The sequence below is a fragment of the Onthophagus taurus genome, chromosome 5 (assembly GCF_036711975.1).
Source record: "Onthophagus taurus isolate NC chromosome 5, IU_Otau_3.0, whole genome shotgun sequence".
NCBI classification, from domain to species: Eukaryota; Metazoa; Arthropoda; class Insecta; order Coleoptera; family Scarabaeidae; genus Onthophagus; species Onthophagus taurus.
The window spans coordinates 4,278,378-4,299,272 of record NC_091970.1 but is presented as its reverse complement, the minus strand read 5'-3'; the positions used below and the strand labels follow the sequence as shown (position 1 = coordinate 4,299,272).

General features: G+C 30.7%; 10 protein-coding genes across 14 annotated transcripts; 5 read left to right on the top strand and 5 right to left on the bottom strand.

Moving 5' to 3' along the window:
* Nucleotides 1-576: 576 nt before the first annotated feature.
* LOC111426392 (eukaryotic translation initiation factor 4E binding protein thor) lies at nt 577-2,910 on the top strand. Its single transcript, XM_023060891.2, has 2 exons — nt 577-860; nt 2,245-2,910. Exons 1-2 carry the CDS (start codon nt 722-724, stop codon nt 2,457-2,459), a joined length of 354 nt encoding a protein of 117 aa, XP_022916659.1. The 5' UTR covers nt 577-721; the 3' UTR covers nt 2,460-2,910.
* LOC111426390 (glyceraldehyde-3-phosphate dehydrogenase-like) lies at nt 2,819-4,163 on the top strand. The gene is made up of 4 exons (XM_023060888.2): nt 2,819-2,910; nt 2,962-3,109; nt 3,191-3,306; nt 3,365-4,163. The coding sequence occupies exons 1-4, from the start codon at nt 2,833-2,835 to the stop codon at nt 4,043-4,045; spliced, it is 1,023 nt and encodes a 340-aa protein (XP_022916656.1). The 5' UTR covers nt 2,819-2,832; the 3' UTR covers nt 4,046-4,163.
* Nucleotides 4,152-5,698, bottom strand: LOC111426391 (ribokinase). 2 transcript variants are annotated; one of them, XM_023060890.2, is made up of 5 exons: nt 5,500-5,698; nt 5,314-5,446; nt 4,837-5,249; nt 4,439-4,782; nt 4,152-4,361 (listed from the first exon to the last, which is right to left on the bottom strand). In XM_023060890.2, the coding sequence occupies exons 1-4, from the start codon at nt 5,550-5,552 to the stop codon at nt 4,446-4,448; spliced, it is 936 nt and encodes a 311-aa protein (XP_022916658.1). In that variant the 5' UTR covers nt 5,553-5,698; the 3' UTR covers nt 4,152-4,361; nt 4,439-4,445. The 2 variants fall into 2 exon arrangements, with proteins under 2 accessions (XP_022916658.1, XP_022916657.1); XM_023060889.2 differs by lacking the exon at nt 4,152-4,361 and having other exon boundaries at nt 4,391-4,782.
* A 373-nt stretch (nt 5,699-6,071) lies between these two features.
* LOC111426384 (putative leucine-rich repeat-containing protein DDB_G0290503) lies at nt 6,072-9,515 on the top strand. 3 transcript variants are annotated; one of them, XM_023060882.2, is made up of 6 exons: nt 6,072-6,335; nt 6,893-7,004; nt 7,054-7,254; nt 7,384-8,403; nt 8,454-8,616; nt 8,671-9,515. In XM_023060882.2, exons 2-6 carry the CDS (start codon nt 6,930-6,932, stop codon nt 9,390-9,392), a joined length of 2,181 nt encoding a protein of 726 aa, XP_022916650.1. In that variant the 5' UTR covers nt 6,072-6,335; nt 6,893-6,929; the 3' UTR covers nt 9,393-9,515. The 3 variants fall into 3 exon arrangements, with proteins under 3 accessions (XP_022916650.1, XP_071051819.1, XP_022916651.1); XM_071195718.1 differs by having other exon boundaries at nt 6,093-6,335; nt 6,875-7,004; XM_023060883.2 differs by lacking the exon at nt 6,072-6,335 and having other exon boundaries at nt 6,351-7,004.
* LOC111426387 (probable ATP-dependent RNA helicase DDX47) lies at nt 9,404-11,326 on the bottom strand. Its single transcript, XM_023060886.2, has 6 exons — nt 11,169-11,326; nt 10,419-11,081; nt 10,147-10,370; nt 9,964-10,096; nt 9,722-9,850; nt 9,404-9,667 (listed from the first exon to the last, which is right to left on the bottom strand). Exons 1-6 carry the CDS (start codon nt 11,226-11,228, stop codon nt 9,512-9,514), a joined length of 1,365 nt encoding a protein of 454 aa, XP_022916654.1. The 5' UTR covers nt 11,229-11,326; the 3' UTR covers nt 9,404-9,511.
* Nucleotides 11,327-11,397: 71 nt separating this feature from the next.
* On the bottom strand, nt 11,398-13,057 carry LOC111426410 (Phosphatidylglycerophosphate synthase 1). The gene is made up of 2 exons (XM_023060917.2): nt 12,026-13,057; nt 11,398-11,977 (listed from the first exon to the last, which is right to left on the bottom strand). The coding sequence occupies exons 1-2, from the start codon at nt 13,055-13,057 to the stop codon at nt 11,567-11,569; spliced, it is 1,443 nt and encodes a 480-aa protein (XP_022916685.1). The 3' UTR covers nt 11,398-11,566.
* Nucleotides 13,058-13,261: 204 nt separating this feature from the next.
* On the top strand, nt 13,262-14,065 carry LOC111426412 (FACT complex subunit SSRP1-like). Its single transcript, XM_023060921.2, has 2 exons — nt 13,262-13,616; nt 13,674-14,065. The coding sequence occupies exons 1-2, from the start codon at nt 13,262-13,264 to the stop codon at nt 13,985-13,987; spliced, it is 669 nt and encodes a 222-aa protein (XP_022916689.1). The 3' UTR covers nt 13,988-14,065.
* LOC111426411 (tenzing norgay) lies at nt 14,016-15,390 on the bottom strand. Its single transcript, XM_023060919.2, has 4 exons — nt 15,244-15,390; nt 15,027-15,142; nt 14,843-14,964; nt 14,016-14,783 (listed from the first exon to the last, which is right to left on the bottom strand). Exons 1-4 carry the CDS (start codon nt 15,299-15,301, stop codon nt 14,183-14,185), a joined length of 897 nt encoding a protein of 298 aa, XP_022916687.2. The 5' UTR covers nt 15,302-15,390; the 3' UTR covers nt 14,016-14,182.
* A 503-nt stretch (nt 15,391-15,893) lies between these two features.
* Nucleotides 15,894-16,632, bottom strand: LOC111426413 (uncharacterized). Of its 2 annotated transcripts, XM_023060923.2 has the most exons (3): nt 16,461-16,632; nt 16,356-16,389; nt 15,894-16,297 (listed from the first exon to the last, which is right to left on the bottom strand). In XM_023060923.2, exons 1-3 carry the CDS (start codon nt 16,542-16,544, stop codon nt 16,023-16,025), a joined length of 393 nt encoding a protein of 130 aa, XP_022916691.1. In that variant the 5' UTR covers nt 16,545-16,632; the 3' UTR covers nt 15,894-16,022. The 2 variants fall into 2 exon arrangements, with proteins under 2 accessions (XP_022916691.1, XP_022916690.1); XM_023060922.2 differs by having other exon boundaries at nt 15,894-16,393; nt 16,454-16,626.
* Nucleotides 16,633-17,117: 485 nt separating this feature from the next.
* On the top strand, nt 17,118-20,856 carry LOC111426408 (sodium-independent sulfate anion transporter). Its single transcript, XM_023060915.1, has 8 exons — nt 17,118-17,323; nt 17,879-18,061; nt 18,888-19,097; nt 19,156-19,376; nt 19,437-19,776; nt 19,829-20,131; nt 20,223-20,560; nt 20,611-20,856. The coding sequence occupies exons 1-8, from the start codon at nt 17,299-17,301 to the stop codon at nt 20,812-20,814; spliced, it is 1,824 nt and encodes a 607-aa protein (XP_022916683.1). The 5' UTR covers nt 17,118-17,298; the 3' UTR covers nt 20,815-20,856.
* The last annotated feature ends 39 nt before the right edge of the window (nt 20,857-20,895 follow it).

Below are 20,895 nucleotides of genomic sequence, written 5' to 3'. Positions count from 1 at the left end.
ACAACAACGTGTTGGACGCCGTTCACTTTCGTTTATTACGATTCATTAATTTTTTTGTACCGTTTTTAAGTGCATTTACGCACTTGAACTGTTGCATCGATCGGGTAAACAACTCGTAAAGTTATGTCATAAATCACAATTGTTCCGGATAAAATGCGCAGTACGCCCAAAAACTTAAATAATAACATTTTATATTTGATCCAATAAGTACGTTTACACTTATAAATTGCGCAATGAATATAAAAATAATATTTTGTGTAACCGTGGGCGTGGTTCAAGATCATTTCTTTTTGTTTTTTTATCGACGAATCTGTAGGAGTCGATTTATTGCTTCGAAACAGGCGATGATTTAGTTTGTTTTGAAACGCTCAAGGTTGAATGTTTTGGGACACCTTTTATCAATAATCTACAAAGATTACACTATTTAGTCCAAACGAAAACATAAACTACTCTACTATATCATATTTCCTCAATGTGTTTATGGTTTTAGAAAAATTATCTCTAAAATTCTTATTGGGTAGGGAAGGGGACTATTTGCGTCTCAAATATACTTAAATACTGATGGCCTCTCTTATCTACTTTTAGTATTTGCCTACAACTCGCCACGTTAACAAAACGTTTTTTATGTGAGATTATCTCAATCACTTAGAAAAAAAACGTGGCTTCTTTATTAAATGTGTTAATTGATTAGTCTAAATTTGTTAATTAATTAGTTAAAATCATGTCTGCTTCACCAATGGCTAGACAAGTAACTGAAAGCAAATCAATTCCGATTAGAAGAACTATAAATGATCATTCTGAACTGCCCTCTGATTATAGTACAACTCCCGGTGGTACTTTGTATTCTACAACTCCAGGAGGTGAGATGATAAAATATTCTTAATAAAGTCTTCCAAATATTAATTTCACATAACCTCAATTTTCGTTTTTAAAAATAAACTCCTTTAAAATTATTCCATATTTACATACCTTTATGTGTATTATCTTATCTAATTTTTAAACTCAATTGATTTCCTCATTTGAAATAGAAATTAATTTCCTAATTTAACTAGAAATGAGTAATGAAATCGATAGATATCACCTGATTCGATATTATATTATTATTAAAATTAGTCATTTCGATATTTGTTTTAAACATTTTTCATTTTCTGGGTAAAATTCAACTTCCTCGATGTCGTTTTAATAAATTCTCGATTAATTTCAAGTTATTTTTGGGATTGCAAAACATGCGAATCTTTTTTTGGCACCGTCTCAAATTCTTTGCTAAAACACTCCTTTAAATTTAACAATCACGTTTTAAAAGAAAACTGGATAAATAAGTAATAATAACTTTGTTAGGTTATGTTTTTGATGTAATTGACAATTTAAATTTAAGTTCTTTATCGCCAACCTAATTTTTTTTTATGATTTAAATATTAAATTTAATTATAAATAATTTTTTTCTCTAATTTCTTTTTACATTAAATAATTTCATTCATAGTTAATTTTTAATATAACTAAATAAAATTATTTATAAAAATAAATTTTTTTCATACCAACTTAATTTTTTCTTTTATATAAATAAAAGTATTTTTAGGTTAGAAAATAATTATTACTTTAAAAGTATTTTTTAACGTTTTCAAAAGTAATACGTAAATAGTAATGAACACGTGTAAAGATAAAGGCGCCCGTCCAGTCCATTGGCTTCGTTTAGAATTTGGCCTTGAGTCGAAAGCGATTACCATTTTATTATTCTTTTTGTGGTCCTTTCTGACCACGTGTTCTTCTCAAGAACAATAACATTAATTTCGCTTTATTAATATTTATAAGGAATCTCAAAGTTGCGAGATAAAAGTATTAAAAAAGAACGAAAAAGGTAAAGTGAGGTTATGTTACTTTTAATTTTAGGTATTATTCAAGTAAATAATCACCAAGATGAACTACAACATTGTGGTTGTTTAAAAAAATTGTTTAAATCCCATAAATTTTTGTTCTTATCATTACAATTATATTTACAAGGTTATTTTGCATAAACACTTATTTATAATTTTTTCGAATTGTATGGGTATAACAACAAAAAATTTCTATGTAAACAACTTCCGCATTACTTGGTAATAATTTAAATTAGTCTTAATTATTCGTGTTATTTTCTTTTGTCTAATCGTTATCTGACAAATCTTTGTAAACAAATTATTCTTGTCTGATGGAGATAACTAAATTGAATAAAACTGATTAGATACTCTCGTAATGATGATTTCTTTTTAGGTACAAAAATCGTTTATGAAAAATCATTCCTAATGCATCTGAAAGGTTCTCCGATATCAAAGACTCCACCGAAATTCGATATACCGGAAGCTTTACAAAAAGGCACTAAATACTCACCGCCTAAGCGTGTTCCAAAAATGAATCATCACGTCAAGCGATCCGCCAAAGAAAAAACCACTTTCGAAGACCAAGATCAGTTCGCTTTGGAGCTTTAATTAGAATTAATAGAAGTAATTAAAGCTGATATATTATCAGCCCCTTTTTTGTTTTCTTTGTAACCGTTTTCGCATTTTCCGTTTTATAATTTTTTTTGTAAATATTTTTATGTATAAATAAATATTACAGATCAAAAATGATTTTGATTATGCAACAGATTGTATCGAGAAGTAATTTAGGTTGCCTACCTCGCATCATTGCATTAATTTAAACAAAATTAAAATTATTAAAATCGCAATACCTTAATTTTTTTTAAAGAAACAAACACTATATGTTGTTTATTTGTCATAAATATTTTAATATTTTTTTTTGTCAAAATTGCGATGGAATGTTTCCCATTTTAAATTAAAGAGAATAATAGAATTTTAGAGAATGGTCAAAGTGGGCATCAACGGTTTCGGCCGTATTGGGCGTATGGTTTTAAGAACATGCATTCTAAAGAATGGCAACGTAATTATACAATTAATTTGATTTACAACCTTATTCCCTTATTAATTTCAGAAACAAGGGGGAAATCTGGCCCAAGTCGCCGCCATAAACGACCCTTTCATCAAACCACCTCAAATGGCGTATTTATTTAAGTACGATTCAACTCACGGTCACTTCCAAGGGGATGTTTCGCACGAGGGTGAATGTCTGATTGTTAATGGTAAATAAAATAATTAAAACGACTCCAACATGGTTGTAGTCGTTTTTGAAACATTTTTTTAATCATAAAAACTTTTTAAAGGATGCAAAATAGCAACAACCCATGAGAGAGATGTAAAGAAGATCGATTGGAAAAAAAGCAGCATCGATTACGTTGTGGAATCAACGGGAGTGTTCACAACATGCGAAAAAGCTTCCGTAAGACCCCAATTTTTAATAAATAAAATCAACTAACCTTAAATCCCCTTCAATATAGATGCATTTCCAAGGTGGTGCGAAAAGAGTAATCATTTCTGCTCCATCGAAAGACGCTCCCATGTTTGTGGTTGGGGTTAATCACGAATGTTGGGATCCGGAAATGCAAGTCATTTCATGCGCCAGCTGTACAACTAATTGTTTGGCTCCCCTTTGCAAAGTTATCCATGAAAACTTCGAAATTATCGAGGGTTTGATGACAACGATTCACTCGATTACTTTGTCTCAAAAAACGTTGGATTCTCCGGGAAGAGATTGGAGAGGAGGTCGTGGTTCCATGCAAAACATTGTGCCATCTTCGACGGGTGCTGCAAAAGCTATATCGAAAGTTATCCCTGAGTTGAATGGGAAATTAACCGGAATGGCTTTTCGTGTACCAACTCCGGATGTTTCCGTTGTTGATTTAACCGTGAGGTTGAAGAAAGAAGCCCCTTATGATCAAATTAAATGCAAAGTAAAGGAAGCATCCGAAACTTACTTGAAAGGCATTTTGGGTTACACCGAAGAGGAGTGTGTTTCCCAAGATTTTTGTGGTGACCAACGATCAAGTATTTTTGATGCCAAAGCTGGTATTCCTTTAAACAAGTGCTTCGTTAAGCTGATTTCTTGGTACGATAACGAATTTATGTACGCTTGCCGAGTAGTTGATATGCTCAATTACATTGCTTCTAAGGATTGTTAAAACGGAAGATCTCTGTGTGTAGACCATTACTTTGTTTATGGATGTCCTCTTTGATACATTTTATAAACACTATACATTAGAAAAATTATAGAAAATATTAAAACAATTTATGAATCAATATTTTAATTTTATTTGGAGTTACAAAAGATAACCTCAAAAAAAATATCTTTGACAAGCAATAATAAATTTCAAAATAACTTACTCTTTTTAAATTATAAATCGATATTTCCCGCAATTTGTTTCTCCTAATAAAATTTGTTTAAAATTTCTTCACAGTAACTATTTTGTTATTTTCGTGATGTTTGGGATGCATAACCTATAAATGTCAAAATTAAAACTTTAACCTCAAAATATGTAAAATTTAATTTGTAAAATAAAGTACAAGATTATTACAATATTTTCATAACAAATTCTTTGATTTAATCTCATCTAAGACATTCTTATTGGGATAACTAATTTGTGTCCCTGGTAATGTAGTACTTTTAGATGCGACGAAACCGGCTTTTAAAATAGCTTCTTTTAATGATAGTCCAGGTTCGGAAGCTATAAAGTACGCCAAAGCACCAACAAAAGCATCACCAGCTCCTGTTGTATCAACAGCGTTCACTTTGGGGCATATAACATGTTCGGGATCACTTCCATCGTTATTCATATAAACTGAACCTTCACCTCCTAAGGTTATTATTATCGTTTTGCATCCCATACCAATAAATTTTTTGGCTGCTATTAAAGCTTCACTAAAAGAATAAAATTAATTAATAAATTGAATATAAAAAATTAAATTAATTTACTCAATTGAAGTAATTGGGAGTTTAGAAAATAATTCCGCTTCACTTTCATTGACACAAAAAATACTCGGTGTTGTTAATAATTCGATCGGAAAATCATTTAATCCCGGGGCTCCGTTTAAAATACTTATTCCTTTCGTTAATTTGATGGCTTTTAAAGCCGAGGTAATAGGTGTTTCTAATTGGCACACAACAACGGCGGCGTTCTCAATTTCTTCTTTGGCATTTTCAACATCTGTTTCGCTTAGTTCGGTGTTCGCTCCAGGAACAATGACGATTTGGTTCTCTGCGTTTTTTGCAACCGAAATTTGAGCAATTCCGTTTGTAAATCCAAGGGTTTTTTTAACAAATCGGTGATCAACTCCGACATCTTTGAAATTTTGCAAATATTTTTCGCCCCAAAGATCATCTCCAACCTAAATTCTAACTTACTTAGTTTAACTTGAAAATAAAACGGTCAGAATGAATAAGATAACTTACTCGGGCGATCATGAGAGTGTTCCCGCCGAGTTTCGCAGCGGCCACACATTGGTTAGAGCCTTTTCCACCAAAATTCGTACAAAAATTAGAACCAACAACTGTTTCTCCGTGTTTAGGTAGACGATCAACGTAACTAAAAGAGTTTTATTTTTAATTAAGAGTTTTTTTGTGTTGTTTGAAACTTACCACACAAAATCGATCATGCAAGAACCAATTACAACGATATTATTATTTGGCATCTTTTTATGGAATGAAGAATAAGTGTCTTTTCACCAAATTTTATCAGTTATTACGAAATTAAATGAGATAACATTGTATTTTTTAAAAGAAAATAAATAATAACCTTGAAATGAATTTGACAGGACTAAAAAATGCGCCATCTATGTGGTTACTTTTAAATAATACTTCATTTTATTTTTTTGATTATTATAGATTTATTTGTTGATTACAAATGGGATAATAAAAATAATTAATTTTGGGTGATTTTGAGAGTATAGAATTAAAATTTGAAATATATTAAAAAAGGATTAAATTTAATTGACTATGTGTTTTGGGTTGCATAAACAAGAACTGCCAATTTAAATTATTTAAATTTGAAGGAGAAAAGTGTTTAATTTGAAGTAATTACGTTGTTGATAATTAAATAATTGTATCTTAATATTGAATTATGATTTATTAGATAAAATAGGTTGTGTTTTGTGTGTTAGGTTGCATAATTTTTTCCTCAATATATCACATTTCCGCACTAGTTTTAAATTAAACATGTATAGATAGGATAGTGCACAGACAGAGAACCGTGCCTTTACTATCTGGGTTTTTGTCGAGCGGAAGTAGAATTTCCGCAAGGGTAACCAACACGACGCAACAACACGGGATCAGTAAGTCACAAAGTAGTGCTTCGTTACGCTATTAAAACACGGTTTAGAGACGAAAAGTCGCCGAAAATCTGACTAGAAAGCTCGAAATTGAAAGATTTATTAATTCGGTGCGTACAACTTTGTGAAAAATTAAAAACAAATTGAGTAAGTTCCAAATAAAGGTTGTTTTTGTTGATTTATAATAAAAAAAGTTGGTTGTTTGTTTAAAAATGTGTGGTTTCACTTTTGATAAGCGTTAATCTATAAAAAATAAAGCGCTTTGCATGTTGATAAAAATTCTAATAATCGCTTTGTTAATAATAATAAACGTCATGTATGAAGAGAAATCAAAGTAATTTTTGATTAAAAAAAAAGCTTTCTCTTTTGTGGGGATTCTCTTTAAATATAATCATTATTTTATAAAGATTTTCAGTGATTCTTCACGGTCAATAAACATCTCTAAGTTATTAAAAAAATTTAAATTTGAATCTGGGAGATCAACGGTTCAAAAATAATTAATGTAGGCGTATCATTTCGATTTAAATTGCTGCAATTTAAACCAACTTAGCAAATTAAACTGTGAAGACTGAGTTAATAAAATCGAAGAATCTGTTTTACATAATCATTTTACATCATCATGTTTAATCCATGCATAACAAATTCTCTATATTAACTTCTTAACTTACGTAAATCACTTCTAATAGGAAATTTATTGCATTTAGAGGCGAATAAACCAAGAGAATACAGTGATCAAAAAATATGTCAAGTGAGAAAGATGATGAGATAAATTTGGTGAAAATGTGCGGATATTTAGAGAAAAAGGGGAATAAGATGGTAATAATAAATAATTCGATTGAAAGTAAGTAAAAAAAGTTGATTGTAGAAGATGATGTCTTCCTGGAAACTAAAATGGTTCGTTTTAAAAGGACGCTTATTGCTGTATTATCGCTCCAAAGACGAATACGAAGCTTGTAAAGGCCCGTGTAAAGGCTCGATTAATTTAGGCCCAAATTGTATTGTTAAACCTTTATTAGGAACATCGTGCGTTTTCCAAATAGAAACTAGAGCAAAAACAATTATTTTAGTAAGTATAATTCAAGAATTTTCATTGACATTTTAAACGTCAAAATATTTTCGAATGACATTTAGGTCGGTAGTGCAGTTTTCTTCAAAATGATTTTAAGTAAATTTTTAATTAATAAATCTTTTTTAGAGAGCGAAAAATCGTTTAGAGCAAGAAAAATGGTTACAATCGATTTTATCCGTGTTAAATCAAAATCAAGCAGCATCAAATATTGTCGGAACACAACATTTTCGCTATTATTCGGACGAATTGGTTCCGAAGCAACAACAACCAAAAGAAACGGGGGTGAATCGAGTTTTAACTCGCCAAAATACGATGCCCGAACGCTTTAAATTGAAGAAGCGGCAAACTTTTTGTGGTAGTTTAGAAAACGTTTTATCAAAAACCTGCGAGGAATTAGAAAAAAGTTTAAATAAGAAATGTTTGAGTACTCAAAATATCGAGGATACCACAATTAGAAAAGAAAGTGAAGAAGTTATAAATGATTTATATTCCACTAATGAAGTTGACCAAAAAAGTGGAGAAAATAATTTGAATATTTATTATAGAATTTCAACGGACTCAAATCAACCAAAAGAAGGTGTTTCGCAAGAAAATTTAAATATTTATACTAAAATAAACGATTATGTTACGCAAAATGAAATGGATAACATTGAAAAAAAAAATGAAGAGGAATTGGTTGAAAACGATCAATATTGTACTGCTGCGATTAAAATAATTGAAACGAAAAGTAATCAATATCACGAATACAATTTACCGGGTAGAGATAACATTTATAGTGTTCCAAATGTGGATCAAAATGAAAATAAAATTTCTAAAATCGACGATGTTAATCCTTATTCAATATGCGATATCTTCCCAAAACAAAAATTACACGAAGAATCGATTTATGACACTCCCATTGAAGTTTTCGATAATAAAAAAGGAAAAATCGATGAATTAAAAAGCGAAGAAGAAAAAAAACCTCAATTACCAAAAAAAGTTAATTTTTTAAAGAAATTTTTTAAATTAAAAGCGCGTAAAGAACAAGCCGAAGTTGGGAAAAGCTTAAAAAATGATAATGAGAAACTTTATGAAGGAGATTTAGTTAATAAAAAAGTTTTGGAGGAATTACAAAAATTATTGGTTGCTAAAAAGGCGAGTTTACAGGTAAAAAATAAATTTTAACTCAAATATTGTTTTAGAAAATTTTTTTTTAGCAACAAAATCAAATTAAACCTGATTTAGCAACTAAAAGGATGTTGGAGGAACTCCAAAATTTATTAATAAATAAAAAGGAAGTAAAATTTTCACCAATTAATCTCGAAAACCCACCAATTCCACCGCAAAAACAACCCGAAACAATTTATCAAGAGATTCCAGGTAACATAATCTAACTTAACCTAATTATTCTATTTTTTATAAAAATTCTTTAAGATTCAATTGGAAATATCGATAATCACACATATGCAAACACCGCTTTAATTAAAATCGATAAAATCCTCAGCGATTTAGATAATATGAAAAAAACCAGCAATCCATTTTCAACAGGAAAAGTAAAATCAATCATTGCTAAATTTAATAATCACGAAATAAACGAATCTAAAAACGATACATTTAATGTAACATTAAGGGAAAAAGCTTCAAATACTTCAACAATATCATCGAAAAATTCATCGGATGAATTAAATTTATTGCTTTCCGAGTTGGTGAAAGTAACCAACGCTCCGATTTTAACACCCGGAGTTACAATAAGTTTAAATCCGCCCCCGATTTGTTATAACGATGAATTTGAAACAGATTCAAGCTCAATTACGAAACGGCGACACTCCGAACCGGATTACGACGTTCCGAGGCCGCATTCGAATTTAAATATTGTTAAAAATGAAGTTGATAAAGATGATGTTTTCGTAGCGACGCGGTTTTTCGGTCCCGTTTTATTAAATTATGATGATTTTTCGAACGCTTCGACGAGTATTACGCCGGATTCTTTGGAAATATCTGAGGCTAGTTCATATCAATCGCATTATGGTAAAATTTTGAAACAACCACCTTATTTTTTACACAAACCAAACAGTAATGAGCGAAAATGTGAGGTTAATGATAAAGAGGATCTTTTTGTGGATTCTTTAGACGCCGAAGGAGCTACGTTTTTATAATATAAAATAAATAATTATTTATGTGTTTATTTCTGATTATTTTTAGGTTATTTTTCAAACTGTCAAAATATTGTAACATAACCTCAATTTAAAACAAAGTAATAAAAATTCATTTAAATCTAATTTTTTCGTTTGCCTTTATGTTTCGCCCCTTTATTACCTTTATTATTACCTCCTTTGAGTCGTTTACGAACTCCGGATGAGTTTTCTGTGTCATCTTCTTCATCTCCGTCACCCTTTTTTCGCTTCTTCTTTTCCCCCAAATCTTTCATTTCCTTTAAAATTTAAAGAATGTATTTAAATTAATTTTTTTTATATTTATAATTTACCAATTTTGCTATTCGTTGAGCTTCGGCAACCCTTTCTTGTAAAATCATCACTTCATCTTCTTCCGATTGATACAAAGGAAGCTTTTTTCCAATTAATTCCTCAATTCTTTGATAAAGTTCGACATCATACTAATTTTAAACAAAAATTTCTACTTACTTTAAGTTAAATATAAAAATTGTTATTAGAAAACTATTTTTAATTTACAACATAACCTCAAAATTTTTTTAAGAACCGAACTTACTTGCGTAACGAAAGTAATAGCCCTCCCAGATCGACCAGCTCTTGCAGTTCTACCAACTCGATGGATATAATCTTTACTATGCGTTGGAATGTCAAAATTAATTACAATATCAACATGCGGAATATCCAAACCTCTAAAATTTGTAATTATAACCTAAATATTGAAGTGTTTTAAAAAATGTACCTGCTTGCTACATCTGTAGAAATCAAAATAGATCGGTTTTTAGCTTTAAATTTTGTAAGTGCAGCCAATCGTTTATTTTGGGACATTTGTCCATGTAACGGAACTGCGGTAAAACCTAAATTCCTCAACATTAAAGCTGTTCGTATCGTGTTATTACAAGTAGAACAAAAAATCATAAAAGTATTCCCAGCTAATTCATTTAAAACGTGAACTAAATAAACATCCTAAAAATAAAATAATTAATTTAATTTTAATTAAAATAATTTATGTACCTTAAATTTAACTGGAATAAAAATATAACTTTGTTGTAACTTCTCAACGGTTTGATACTTCGTACTAACTTCGACTTTAACGGGCACTTGCAAACAAGCCCTTTGCAATTTATTAACTTTCTTAGTCATTGTGGCAGAAAATAAAAACGTCCGTCTCTCTCGAGGAATAACCTTCAAAATCTTATCAACCTCCACCTCAAAATCCATGTTTAAAATTCTATCGGCTTCATCCATAACCAAATATTTCAAAGCTCGTAAATTAAATCCCTTCGTATTCTCCAAATGATCCAATAACCTTCCAGGAGTGGCAATTAAAATGTGAGGTTTCTTAGCCAGAACTAAAGCTTGAGACATCATATCCATCCCCCCAACAATAACAGCACATTTTACCCCAATACTTGTGCCTAAAGCTTCAAATTGTTCCGATATTTGAAAAGCTAATTCTCTTGTTGGGGTAAGAATCAAAGCAAAATATCTTTGTGGGTTCTCTAAAAGCGATTGTAAAATGGGGAGGGCGAAAGCGGCCGTTTTTCCAGACCCCGTCTCAGCTAAACCGATTACGTCTTTACCTTGGAGGGCAACTGGAATTGCTTCTTTTTGAATCTTCGAAGGGGATTTCCATTTTAATTGTTCGCATGCTGTACATAAAGCATCCACTAAACCCTAAAAAAATAAGAAATTAATAAAAAAATAATAAAGTTAGGTTATGTTTTATTAAAGAAAGCATGAATATTTAAAGGTTATATTTACCAAATCTTTCCACGAGATGTTTTCTTCGGTTACTTTATCAATTTCGCCTTTTTCGGTCATTATTTAATGAGATTTCGGAATTAAAATGTTTAATTTTTAATATTTTTTTAATATTTTAGTTTTTTTAATTGTACGACTTATTTTTTTAGGTTAAGTAACTAGATGAACAAGATTAAACGAAAAATCCCTAAATTTTTGAGGTTTAAAAAATTATTTTGTTTTTAAATTAATTTATTTGTTAATAAATAAAATTTACAACGTTTTAACATTCTTTAAACATGTTATTTAATAAAAAAAAAACAATAAAAATAACATGTAATAAATTGTTATGATTCTGAAAAAGTAACAAAAAATACTGTTCATAACTCAACATTCTTCTTGTAAAAAAAAAAAAAAAACTAGAAATATCCACGAAATAAAAAGACCATTGCATAAACCCATTTGGGGATTATCCTGTATTCTGTAACAGGTAGGCCTAAACCGTACAACCTTTGACATTCATTGTGCATCTCTTTTTTTAACTCCTCGTTTTCGGTGATGATCGCAATTTGTGTTTCCAAATCTCTTTTAACGGATCGTTCGCCGAAATTCGGGGATCCAATTAATGTTAAACTTGGGTACCTTGAATTTTCTGTGTAATACCACAACCCTTTAGCATGATAAGTCCATCCTTGTCGCAGGTACTCTTGAAACGTCACTCGATCATTTTGACCCAATTTTTCGAGTTTCTTCCGGAATTTTTGAGCTAGTAAACTATAAGCATCGGGAATACCACCTGCGGGGCCTTTTGCACCTTTAAAACCATTCGCCTAAAACAAATTAATTAATTTGATGCTAGAATTAATGTAATAACATACGTTTGGGTGAGCCATCAATAATTTGCACTGGGCGTTTGAATTATAAATAATTGTTTGCATATATCTATGTGTTAAATTAAAATAACCAGTTGCAATGTATAGTTTAGTTGATGTTGGAGCATTAGCTAATAAACACTCTGTTACGAAAGCGTCTTGTTTGACGCCGAGTTGCCCCATTTGCACCAACGGATACACCCAAGTATCATAACCATTTTTTAATTGATAGTTTTGTTCTTCTTTGGTGTCGTTTAAAAATTTCTGAATTAACGCACCGGCTTGTTGAATAAATTTATTTTTGCTTCCCTCATACGGTAATTGAGTCCATCCAGTATTTAATCCGATGTTGTTTAATTTATCAAGTTTTAAGCTAAACGCTTGGACGCATTTTACGAGTCCGCAATAAAAGTCACATATATTTTTATTTTCGATAACGAAATACCGATCTTGTCGATTCGTAAAATAATCTTTTGATAAATTAGCACCACTTATAATCAGGGTATCGTCGAAGATATATAACTTCATGTGTTGTAGTCCGAAAAGTTCATTCCAACGATTCGGGGCTAATTTTTTGCGTAATCCCCTTAAAATCGGCGTGTGATACAATGAAATTTGGCAGTTTCGGTCGTTTTTGTTTAATAAGGGCAATAACATTGTACGAGAATTATTCTTGAATCGGCTACCTCTTGTGTAATCCAATAATACGTTTATATCCAATTGACCATTTATAAAACTTGTATTTGACATTAAAGCATTAACTAAATTTGTTTCTAAATTACCATTACCTAGATATAAACTAACCAAAGTTATTCGTTTTGTGGCTTTTGCACACTTCTCGATAATGGTATTATAAAATTGACAGGGTTCCGCAATTATGCTGATATTTTTTGCTTTTACAGGAAAACATGGAGCTATTCCATTTAACCATTGTAAATGTAATAAATCCTGATGAGTAAAAGGGCTTGTATAAGCTAATGGTTCATAGTGAGGGTTAACCGTACCCTCCATAACCGTGCTAAGTACTCTTCGAAACATCCTCGAACCTAAATTAAAATAAATTAATCACAAATTTTGATTCATTTTAATCGACTAACCCGTAATTCAATAAATTTTTATTTTTAAAACATTTTTATAGATTTTTAGAGATGCAATTTCTAATTTGACACATAAACATAACCTTAAAATCGAATTTTATAACCTCAACAAATTTAATCTACAAGAATCATTTGAGTTTAAAAAATGTTAACGAGCGAATCTGAAACGGACGGTCAATTCCCTGAAGCAGAACAAAACGATTTATATTCGAAAAAATATAAATTGTTGGCGGAAAGATGCATTGATATACAAAAACGCAATCAAAAATTAGCATTTCGGATACAAGAGGTGAATAAGATCACGAAGAAACGCCACCAACAAGTTCAATTCATTAAAGAACGTTTATTCACGGAACATGGTGAAGATTGGGCTGTTATACCGAAGTATTACGACTTGAATCTAGCAACGGACGATGATGAAGAAGAAGTGAAAAATCATAAACCCATTGGGGGACATTCTAGGGTTGTACACAAAAATAGAGAAGAAAAACGAGAAGAACGTAAGATTTATAAGAAAAATAATAAAGATTTAATTAAAAAAAAGATAATTTTTATAGATGAAAAACCTAAGATTGTTAAGAAAGCCCCGAAACGAAAAACCACAAAGGCCGAAAAAGACCCAAACGCTCCAAAGCGACCTTCAAATCCATTCTTTCAATTTTGTCAAGAACAAAGACAATTATTAATGGAACAAATTATTTCAGAATTAAAACCGGGTGAATCCGAGCCGACCAAACAAGAATTAACGCGGCAATTAGCTATTAAATGGAAATCGTTGAATGCGAATGATAAACAAGTTTACGTCGATATGTACGAACGATCAAAAGAAAAATATGCCGCTGAAATGACTGAATATAATATGAAAAAATAAGTTTAAGTTTAAAATAAAACAACAATAATAATCTGTACATAACAATTTATTATTTAATAAAATATACATAAAAAAGTATCAAGCATTATTACGTATAAACCCCTAAAAATGCAATCTATAGCTTTCCTAAAATAAAAAAAAAAATAACCTTTCATCCACAAATTTTTAAATCAAAAATAACCCCCACTTCATTACTTAACCTTTAAAAGTATCTTTTTCTTTACGTATTAATCTCATTGTTTCAATTGCATCCCCAGTTCCAGCGTGTTGTTGTACAGAAGGTTCCGTAACTCTCATAAACGGATTAATTTTTTTCTCATCTCCAATAGTAGATGGAACCGTGGGTTCTTTATTATCTCTTTTTGCTTGCGCCTCCGCAATTTTCTGTTCAATAACTTTATTGTTAGGTTCAACATGTTGAGCGAATTTCAAATTTTGTAACGTATATTCGTGCCCACAAAAAACTCGTGTTTGATCAGGTAACATACTGAGTTTTTCAATAAGCGAGCAATACATTTGCTCGGCGGTGCCTTCGAAAAATCTTCCACATCCACCAATAAACAAAGTATCGCCCGTAAATACAGCAGGTTGTTGTCCGGCTGAATTCATGTAATAACAAATATGTCCAGAGGTGTGACAAGGCGTAAATAAACAAGTAACATGGATATCTCCGATTGCAAATTGATCACCATGTTTTACTTCGTTAGTAAGGGCTCCGATGCGATGATCGCCCCCGAAAACTTGGAGGGCGCCTTTACTTTTTTTGATCAAAGTCTCATTACCACCAGCATGATCCCTTAAAATTCAAAAAATCAAAAAATAAAAAGAATATCATAACCTCAAAATAAAAATTACCAATGATGATGTGTTGTTAAAACCTTTGTAAGATTAACTTTTTCTTCCTTAACAGCATTTAAAACCGTTTCGGGCTCAACGGGATCAACAACCGCAGCTTGATTGGTGTTTTCATCGATAATCTTTGATTAAAAATGAATTTAATAAAGTGAGGTTATGTTTTGGAAAAATTAATATAATTTACCAAGTACATGTAATTATCTGTTAACGCCGGAAGAACGCACACCCTCATTTTATCTAAAGTAAACTTCGACGGTTTGCTGTGGGTACCCCTTAAACCGTTGTATCGAAGCGAATTTACTGAAAATTGTAGCAATAAAACAGATTTGACAACTTTACAACCCAATTTAAGCATGATGCGATCGCTCCTTCGACAATAATTTAATACGGAGTCAAACTACCTTTAAAATAAGCCGCAGTTAATCCATTTTGAATCGATTCGGGTAGGATACGAAACATACTTTTTTATTTAATTTTGAGTGTGAGGTTAGAATTTAAGATTGTTATCGAAATTGTTTTAATGAAGGGGGTTTTCATTGATTATAATCAATGGTGATAAATTATTAATTTCGATTAAGTTAATTAAATTTTATTGGGACATTTTTAAAACATTTTGATAAGTCTTAGGGGTTAAATTAAATAGAAAAGACGACATCTAACGGAGAATCTTCAATTTCTTTTAAATTGTATTACAGGTTTTTGTTAAGTGGGAGGTTTTTGTTTTTAATTATACTAAAGGAATGGAAAAGGATGATAAGACGCTAATTCGTTTTTGTAGGGTTAAGTTTTATTAATGAGAATTTTTCTTAATTAAAATTTTTATATTTTATGTTTAATTAAGTTATTAATCATGTTTGATTGCGTTTTGCATAATTAAAATATATATTAAACATATAATTAACGTAACGAAAATGTTAAAAAAAAAATTAATCACGACATAACCTTAATGTCAAATGATGTCAAAAAAACTAATTCTTTTTATTTTAGGTTGGTGGTTTTGAAATCGGCTATTTTGGTTAAGTTTGAAAGGTGGGAAATTTAAATCAGTGGATTTAATTTAACGAAAGATTTATGTTATTAATAAAAAATAAATAATCACTCGAGTACGCCTTAAATACATAATAAAATAAAATCCCATCTTCATTTTTAACGTCTTGAATTTTCTCCGGTTTTAGATTTTTTACGGTGATTTTGGTGATCTACTAACAACGGCCAAATAACAAAAAGCTCCGCATCTCGGAATTGGTTGCGCGGCAAGGAAAGCCCCCCCGTCTGGTGAATGTTGATACAACAAGGGTTTCTGCTCGTTTAATTGACTGGCGTCGGTCCATTTTCCATCAGGACCAGACATAGCTTCTGCACCTCCAGGTAACATATGAGCTATTGGCGGAAGCGGCCCCGGAGGGGGGTTATCTAGAAACGGTGGTCTTAACTCCCCATTTTGCACGTTCATTACTAAGTAATACATAAAATCATTTCTCAATTTCATTTCGTCAATAGTTCGATTACAAACCGCCAATTTCCGCATCCATCTCACAGCTCGTTGTCTATCTAAACAAAAATAAAGTTAATTTTTTTTTTTGAGGTTAATTTTTTTAGATAATTAATTACCGCTCACGTTATGAAGAAGTGTCAGCATTGTTTTCGCCAGGAATAGGTTGTAGTTAAAATCGTAATTGAGATCTTCGAGCGCTTCAGTCATCGTTGTTAATTTTTCTTTGGAATTTAGCGTAAAAATTACAAAAGTTACATGTTACAGTTGACGTTAACTGTCAATTTATTTTAACTCAAAAATTCAAAGCATACTATATCGCTATGATGATTCCTATTTGTTATCTTGAAAATTACAATGAATATTTTGTTCTAGTTAGCTTAGTTTGGGCGTTCGAGATAAGAAGTCATCGAAATTGGAACTTTCCATTCAAAATTGGTTGTAATAATTACAAATCATCGTAATTAAAGGAACCATTAAGCGGAATAATTAATAAATTAAGCCATAATTAACTCATCCAACAAATGTTTTTCTAAAATTTTTAAAATTCTCCAGAAAAAAATGGTTTTTATTTATTTATGTATTACTAGGCATGGTAACTAAGTTCTTAATTATGGTTTAATACGTTTTAAAGCAAATCAAAGGAGTTTTTTCGCTCCAATTCGATTGGAAACCGTATTTTTTATAAAATTAAAAGATGCGTTAAATCCCACGTGCTCCCCACCAAAGTGTTTCACGTGTTTCGTTCCATTTCACGAATAAAACTTAAACAATATCAGAGTCAAACCAGTCAGACGAACTTCCGATTTAAACGGGTTAAGATCGTGTGCTTTGAAATGGGCTCTTTGATAAATTTAGGATTGGCATAGGTTCTAGTAACAGGAGTAAAAAATTTTATTTGTGTTGTGGTGATTAAGAAAGTGTTTATTTGAGTTAATTAAAAGATTAATTGGGGGAAAGAAATATGTCTGAAGAGCATTTAACCGATCGTAAGCTTTAATTTAATTTTTAATAAATATAATAAATTAAAAAATAATAAGTAATAAATAATTTGTATTGATTTATTTATTATTTATTTTTAATAATAGAAATTCTTTGATTAATTTATTATGTTGTTAGATAACGCTAAAAATCTTTCCGAGAATAAAAAGAATTAAAGGGTTTTTTTTACCACATTATTAGCATAAATAAACAATCTTGAAAAAAAAAAGCCTGGAATCCCCGAGAACCTTGAAACTTTTTTTTAATAAGTTCTCAGCCACAACACAAAGAACACAAAAACATATTATTACGTCACTAAATACTTAATGTTTTTATTTTGCTGACTAAAATGAAATTATCTCTTGTTATAAACATTTTTTATCAATTAATACATTGCATAACTTCGATGTCACATAACTAATTTTTCAAGGATAAAGAAAATCGTAGAAAATAGTAACAAGTAGCTGTTAAATAAAAAAATAAATATTTTTCATTTGAGTAACCCAAAAACAATTTTATTTAATATTCTTATCGACTAAATAGTTTTTGTTGTCCATTTACAGAGAAGGCCTCGATCCTTTTAGGAGCTAAACGGATAAACTGCACCAAATTGGTTAAAAAACGACTTCCGATATTAACATGGTTACCTAACTACAGTATTATTAAGTTTTTGCAAGATACTTTAGCGGGAATCAGCGTTGGTTTGACCGAAGTTCCACAAGGAATAGCTTACGCTATAGTTGCAGGTATTAAAAAAACAAATAATATAAAATCATGTTTTTGTTGGGTAACGCTAAAAGTATTTGGAAAGCACATTTTATGACAACATAAAAAAAATATGAGGAAGAAAGTTTTAAAAAATCGTTATTTATGTAGTAGCATAAATAATAAATATTTGCTGAATGAATAATGAAGTGAGGAGTTAAAATCTATTTTGTGATGATATCTATAAATGAAAATATTTGTGAATGCTTTTATCTTAAAATTTTAAAAACACGTTTAAAGATAAACTGATTGAAACATCTAATAAAGATTTCAATCATTAATTCAATTGGCAATTTAGAGTTTAATCTCAATCATATTTCTTAATCTTTTATATTAAGTGTTTATTAAAATTATTGAATAAAAATTAATAATTTATTAAATATTTTATTGGGAATAATGTTTTTATAAAATTGTAACCTTGAGGACTATTTCGTCGCTTGCCTTCATGAAATATCAGAACCATCGCAGACATCACCTCGGTTTATAACATGTTAACATTACGTCTGAGGTATATACGATATTTTTAAGAGGCGAAATCTTTAAATTGCGTAGTTGAAATGCCTCTCCCACGAAGCGACCTCAGCATTGAGATATATCCTTTTGTTTCAAAATTGTTATGCCTCGGCCGCAAGCGACTTCGGCTAATAACACGTTAACATTACGTTTGAGATATGCACAACATTTTTAAGCTATCACACCAACTATTAATATATGATGGTGAAACTTATCAAGCGACCTCGGCTTATACACATTACATTACATCCGAGCAATATCTAATTCACTTACTTACTAAAATTGTTTTTGCAGGTCTTGAACCTCAATATGGTTTATACTCAGGTTTTATGGGTTGTTTTGTTTACGCAATCTTGGGTAGCTGCAAAGACGTCAACATCGGTCCAACCGCGATTATGGCAGCGATGATACAACCCCACGTAGAAATTTTAGGCGCCCCGGGAGCAATTTTAATGACATTTTTAACTGGTTGTATCGTTTTTCTATTGGGTTTATTAAACCTAGGTAAACCAAAACACACTTTAATAATTTAAATTGTAAATGTAATTTTTTTTCGTTGTAGGATTTTTAGTAAGATTTTTTTCTTACCCGGTAATAGCTGGATTTACATCCGCCGCATCGGTACAAATAGGAAGCACGCAAATTCCGTCGTTATTAGGAATTAAACGGAAAGCGAACGATTTTATTGATGCATGGAAAATTATTTTCGAATCTATTGGAGATACGTTACTTTGGGACGCCGTTTTAGGTGTTGTTTGTTTGGTGATATTACTTTTAATGAAAGTAAATTTTAAAATCATTATCATCTCAATTTTTTTTTATTTATTTTGTTTTTATTTTTAGGAATTAAAACGATTTGGTGGACTAAAATATAACCCAATTTGGAGTCGATCAAGGAACTTTTTCGGGCGAATTAGCTGGGTTTTATCAATAGCAAGAAATGCTTTAGTTGTTGTTGTAACAACCCTATTAGCTTATGTATTAATGTTAAACGATAAACAACCGTTTACATTAACTGGAACATTAGCCGAAGGGCTCCCTAACTTTAAATTCCCGGAATTCACCATTGAACATAATGGAACCACATCTTCTTTTGGAGATATTGTTTCAATTTATGGAAGTAGTTTAGCTTTTATACCGTTAGTTTGCATTTTGGAGAGTGTTGCAATCTCAAAAGCTTTTTGTACGATTGCTTTAATTTTTAATTGAGATTTATTTATTAAATATTGTTTTAGCTAAAGGAAAAACTGTTGATGCAACGCAAGAAATGATTGCTGTTGGTATAAGTAACATTTTAGGATCATTTTTCGGCTCCATACCCGTTACTGGTTCTTTTACAAGAACTGCAGTTAACAACTCATCAGGAGTTAGAACGACATGCGGAGGAATAATCACTGGGATTATTGTACTTTTAGCGCTACAATTTTTAACATCCAGTTTTTATTATATTCCAAAAGCAACATTAGCCGCTGTTATTATCTCCGCTATGATTAATTTGTTTGAATATGAAGCAATCTTTTTATTATGGAAAACCAAAAGTAAGCAAAGAGAAAAATAATCTTTTTGTTAAATCAATTAATCAATTTATCTCAATTTATTTTTGCTAAATCAATTCATTTTTTAAATCAGGGTTAGATTTAATCCCTTTCACCGTAACATTAGTGGCATCGTTAATAATCGGATTAGAATATGGCATTTTAATCGGAATCGCTACCAATTTGCTTTTCCTTTTGCATTCGAGCATGAAACCTAAACTCAACATTGAAAAGGAAAAGATGCCAGAAGGTGATGTTTTTATCGTAACCCCAACGGCGGCAAGAATCCATTTCCCAGCTGCAGAGTATATTCGAGAAACGATTATGAAGCGGTGTAACCCAGAAAATGATGACAAAATCACTGAAAATGAACGCGTTACTGTTGTTATCGATGGAAAATATGTAACTAATTTAGATGCAACAGTAGCTAAAGTAAGTTTTTTAATTAATTAATTAATTTTTATTACGTAATTGTTTTGTAGAATATTAAAACATTAGCTGACGATTTAAAATCAAGGAATCAATCGATAGTATTTTGGAATTTTAAGGAATCCGTTAAAAAAATATGCACAGGGGTTGATAACTCGATGTATCAGTATTTCAGGGATGGCAATTTAAAAGATATTATCGAAAACCCCGCTTTAAATAGAATACATCCTGAATCAATTGTATATATTACTGCGTAGTTTGTAAATAAAGAATTAATTAATAAAATAAATCAAATTTAATTATGTTAAGATAGGCAACCGGTTACACGTCTAACCCTA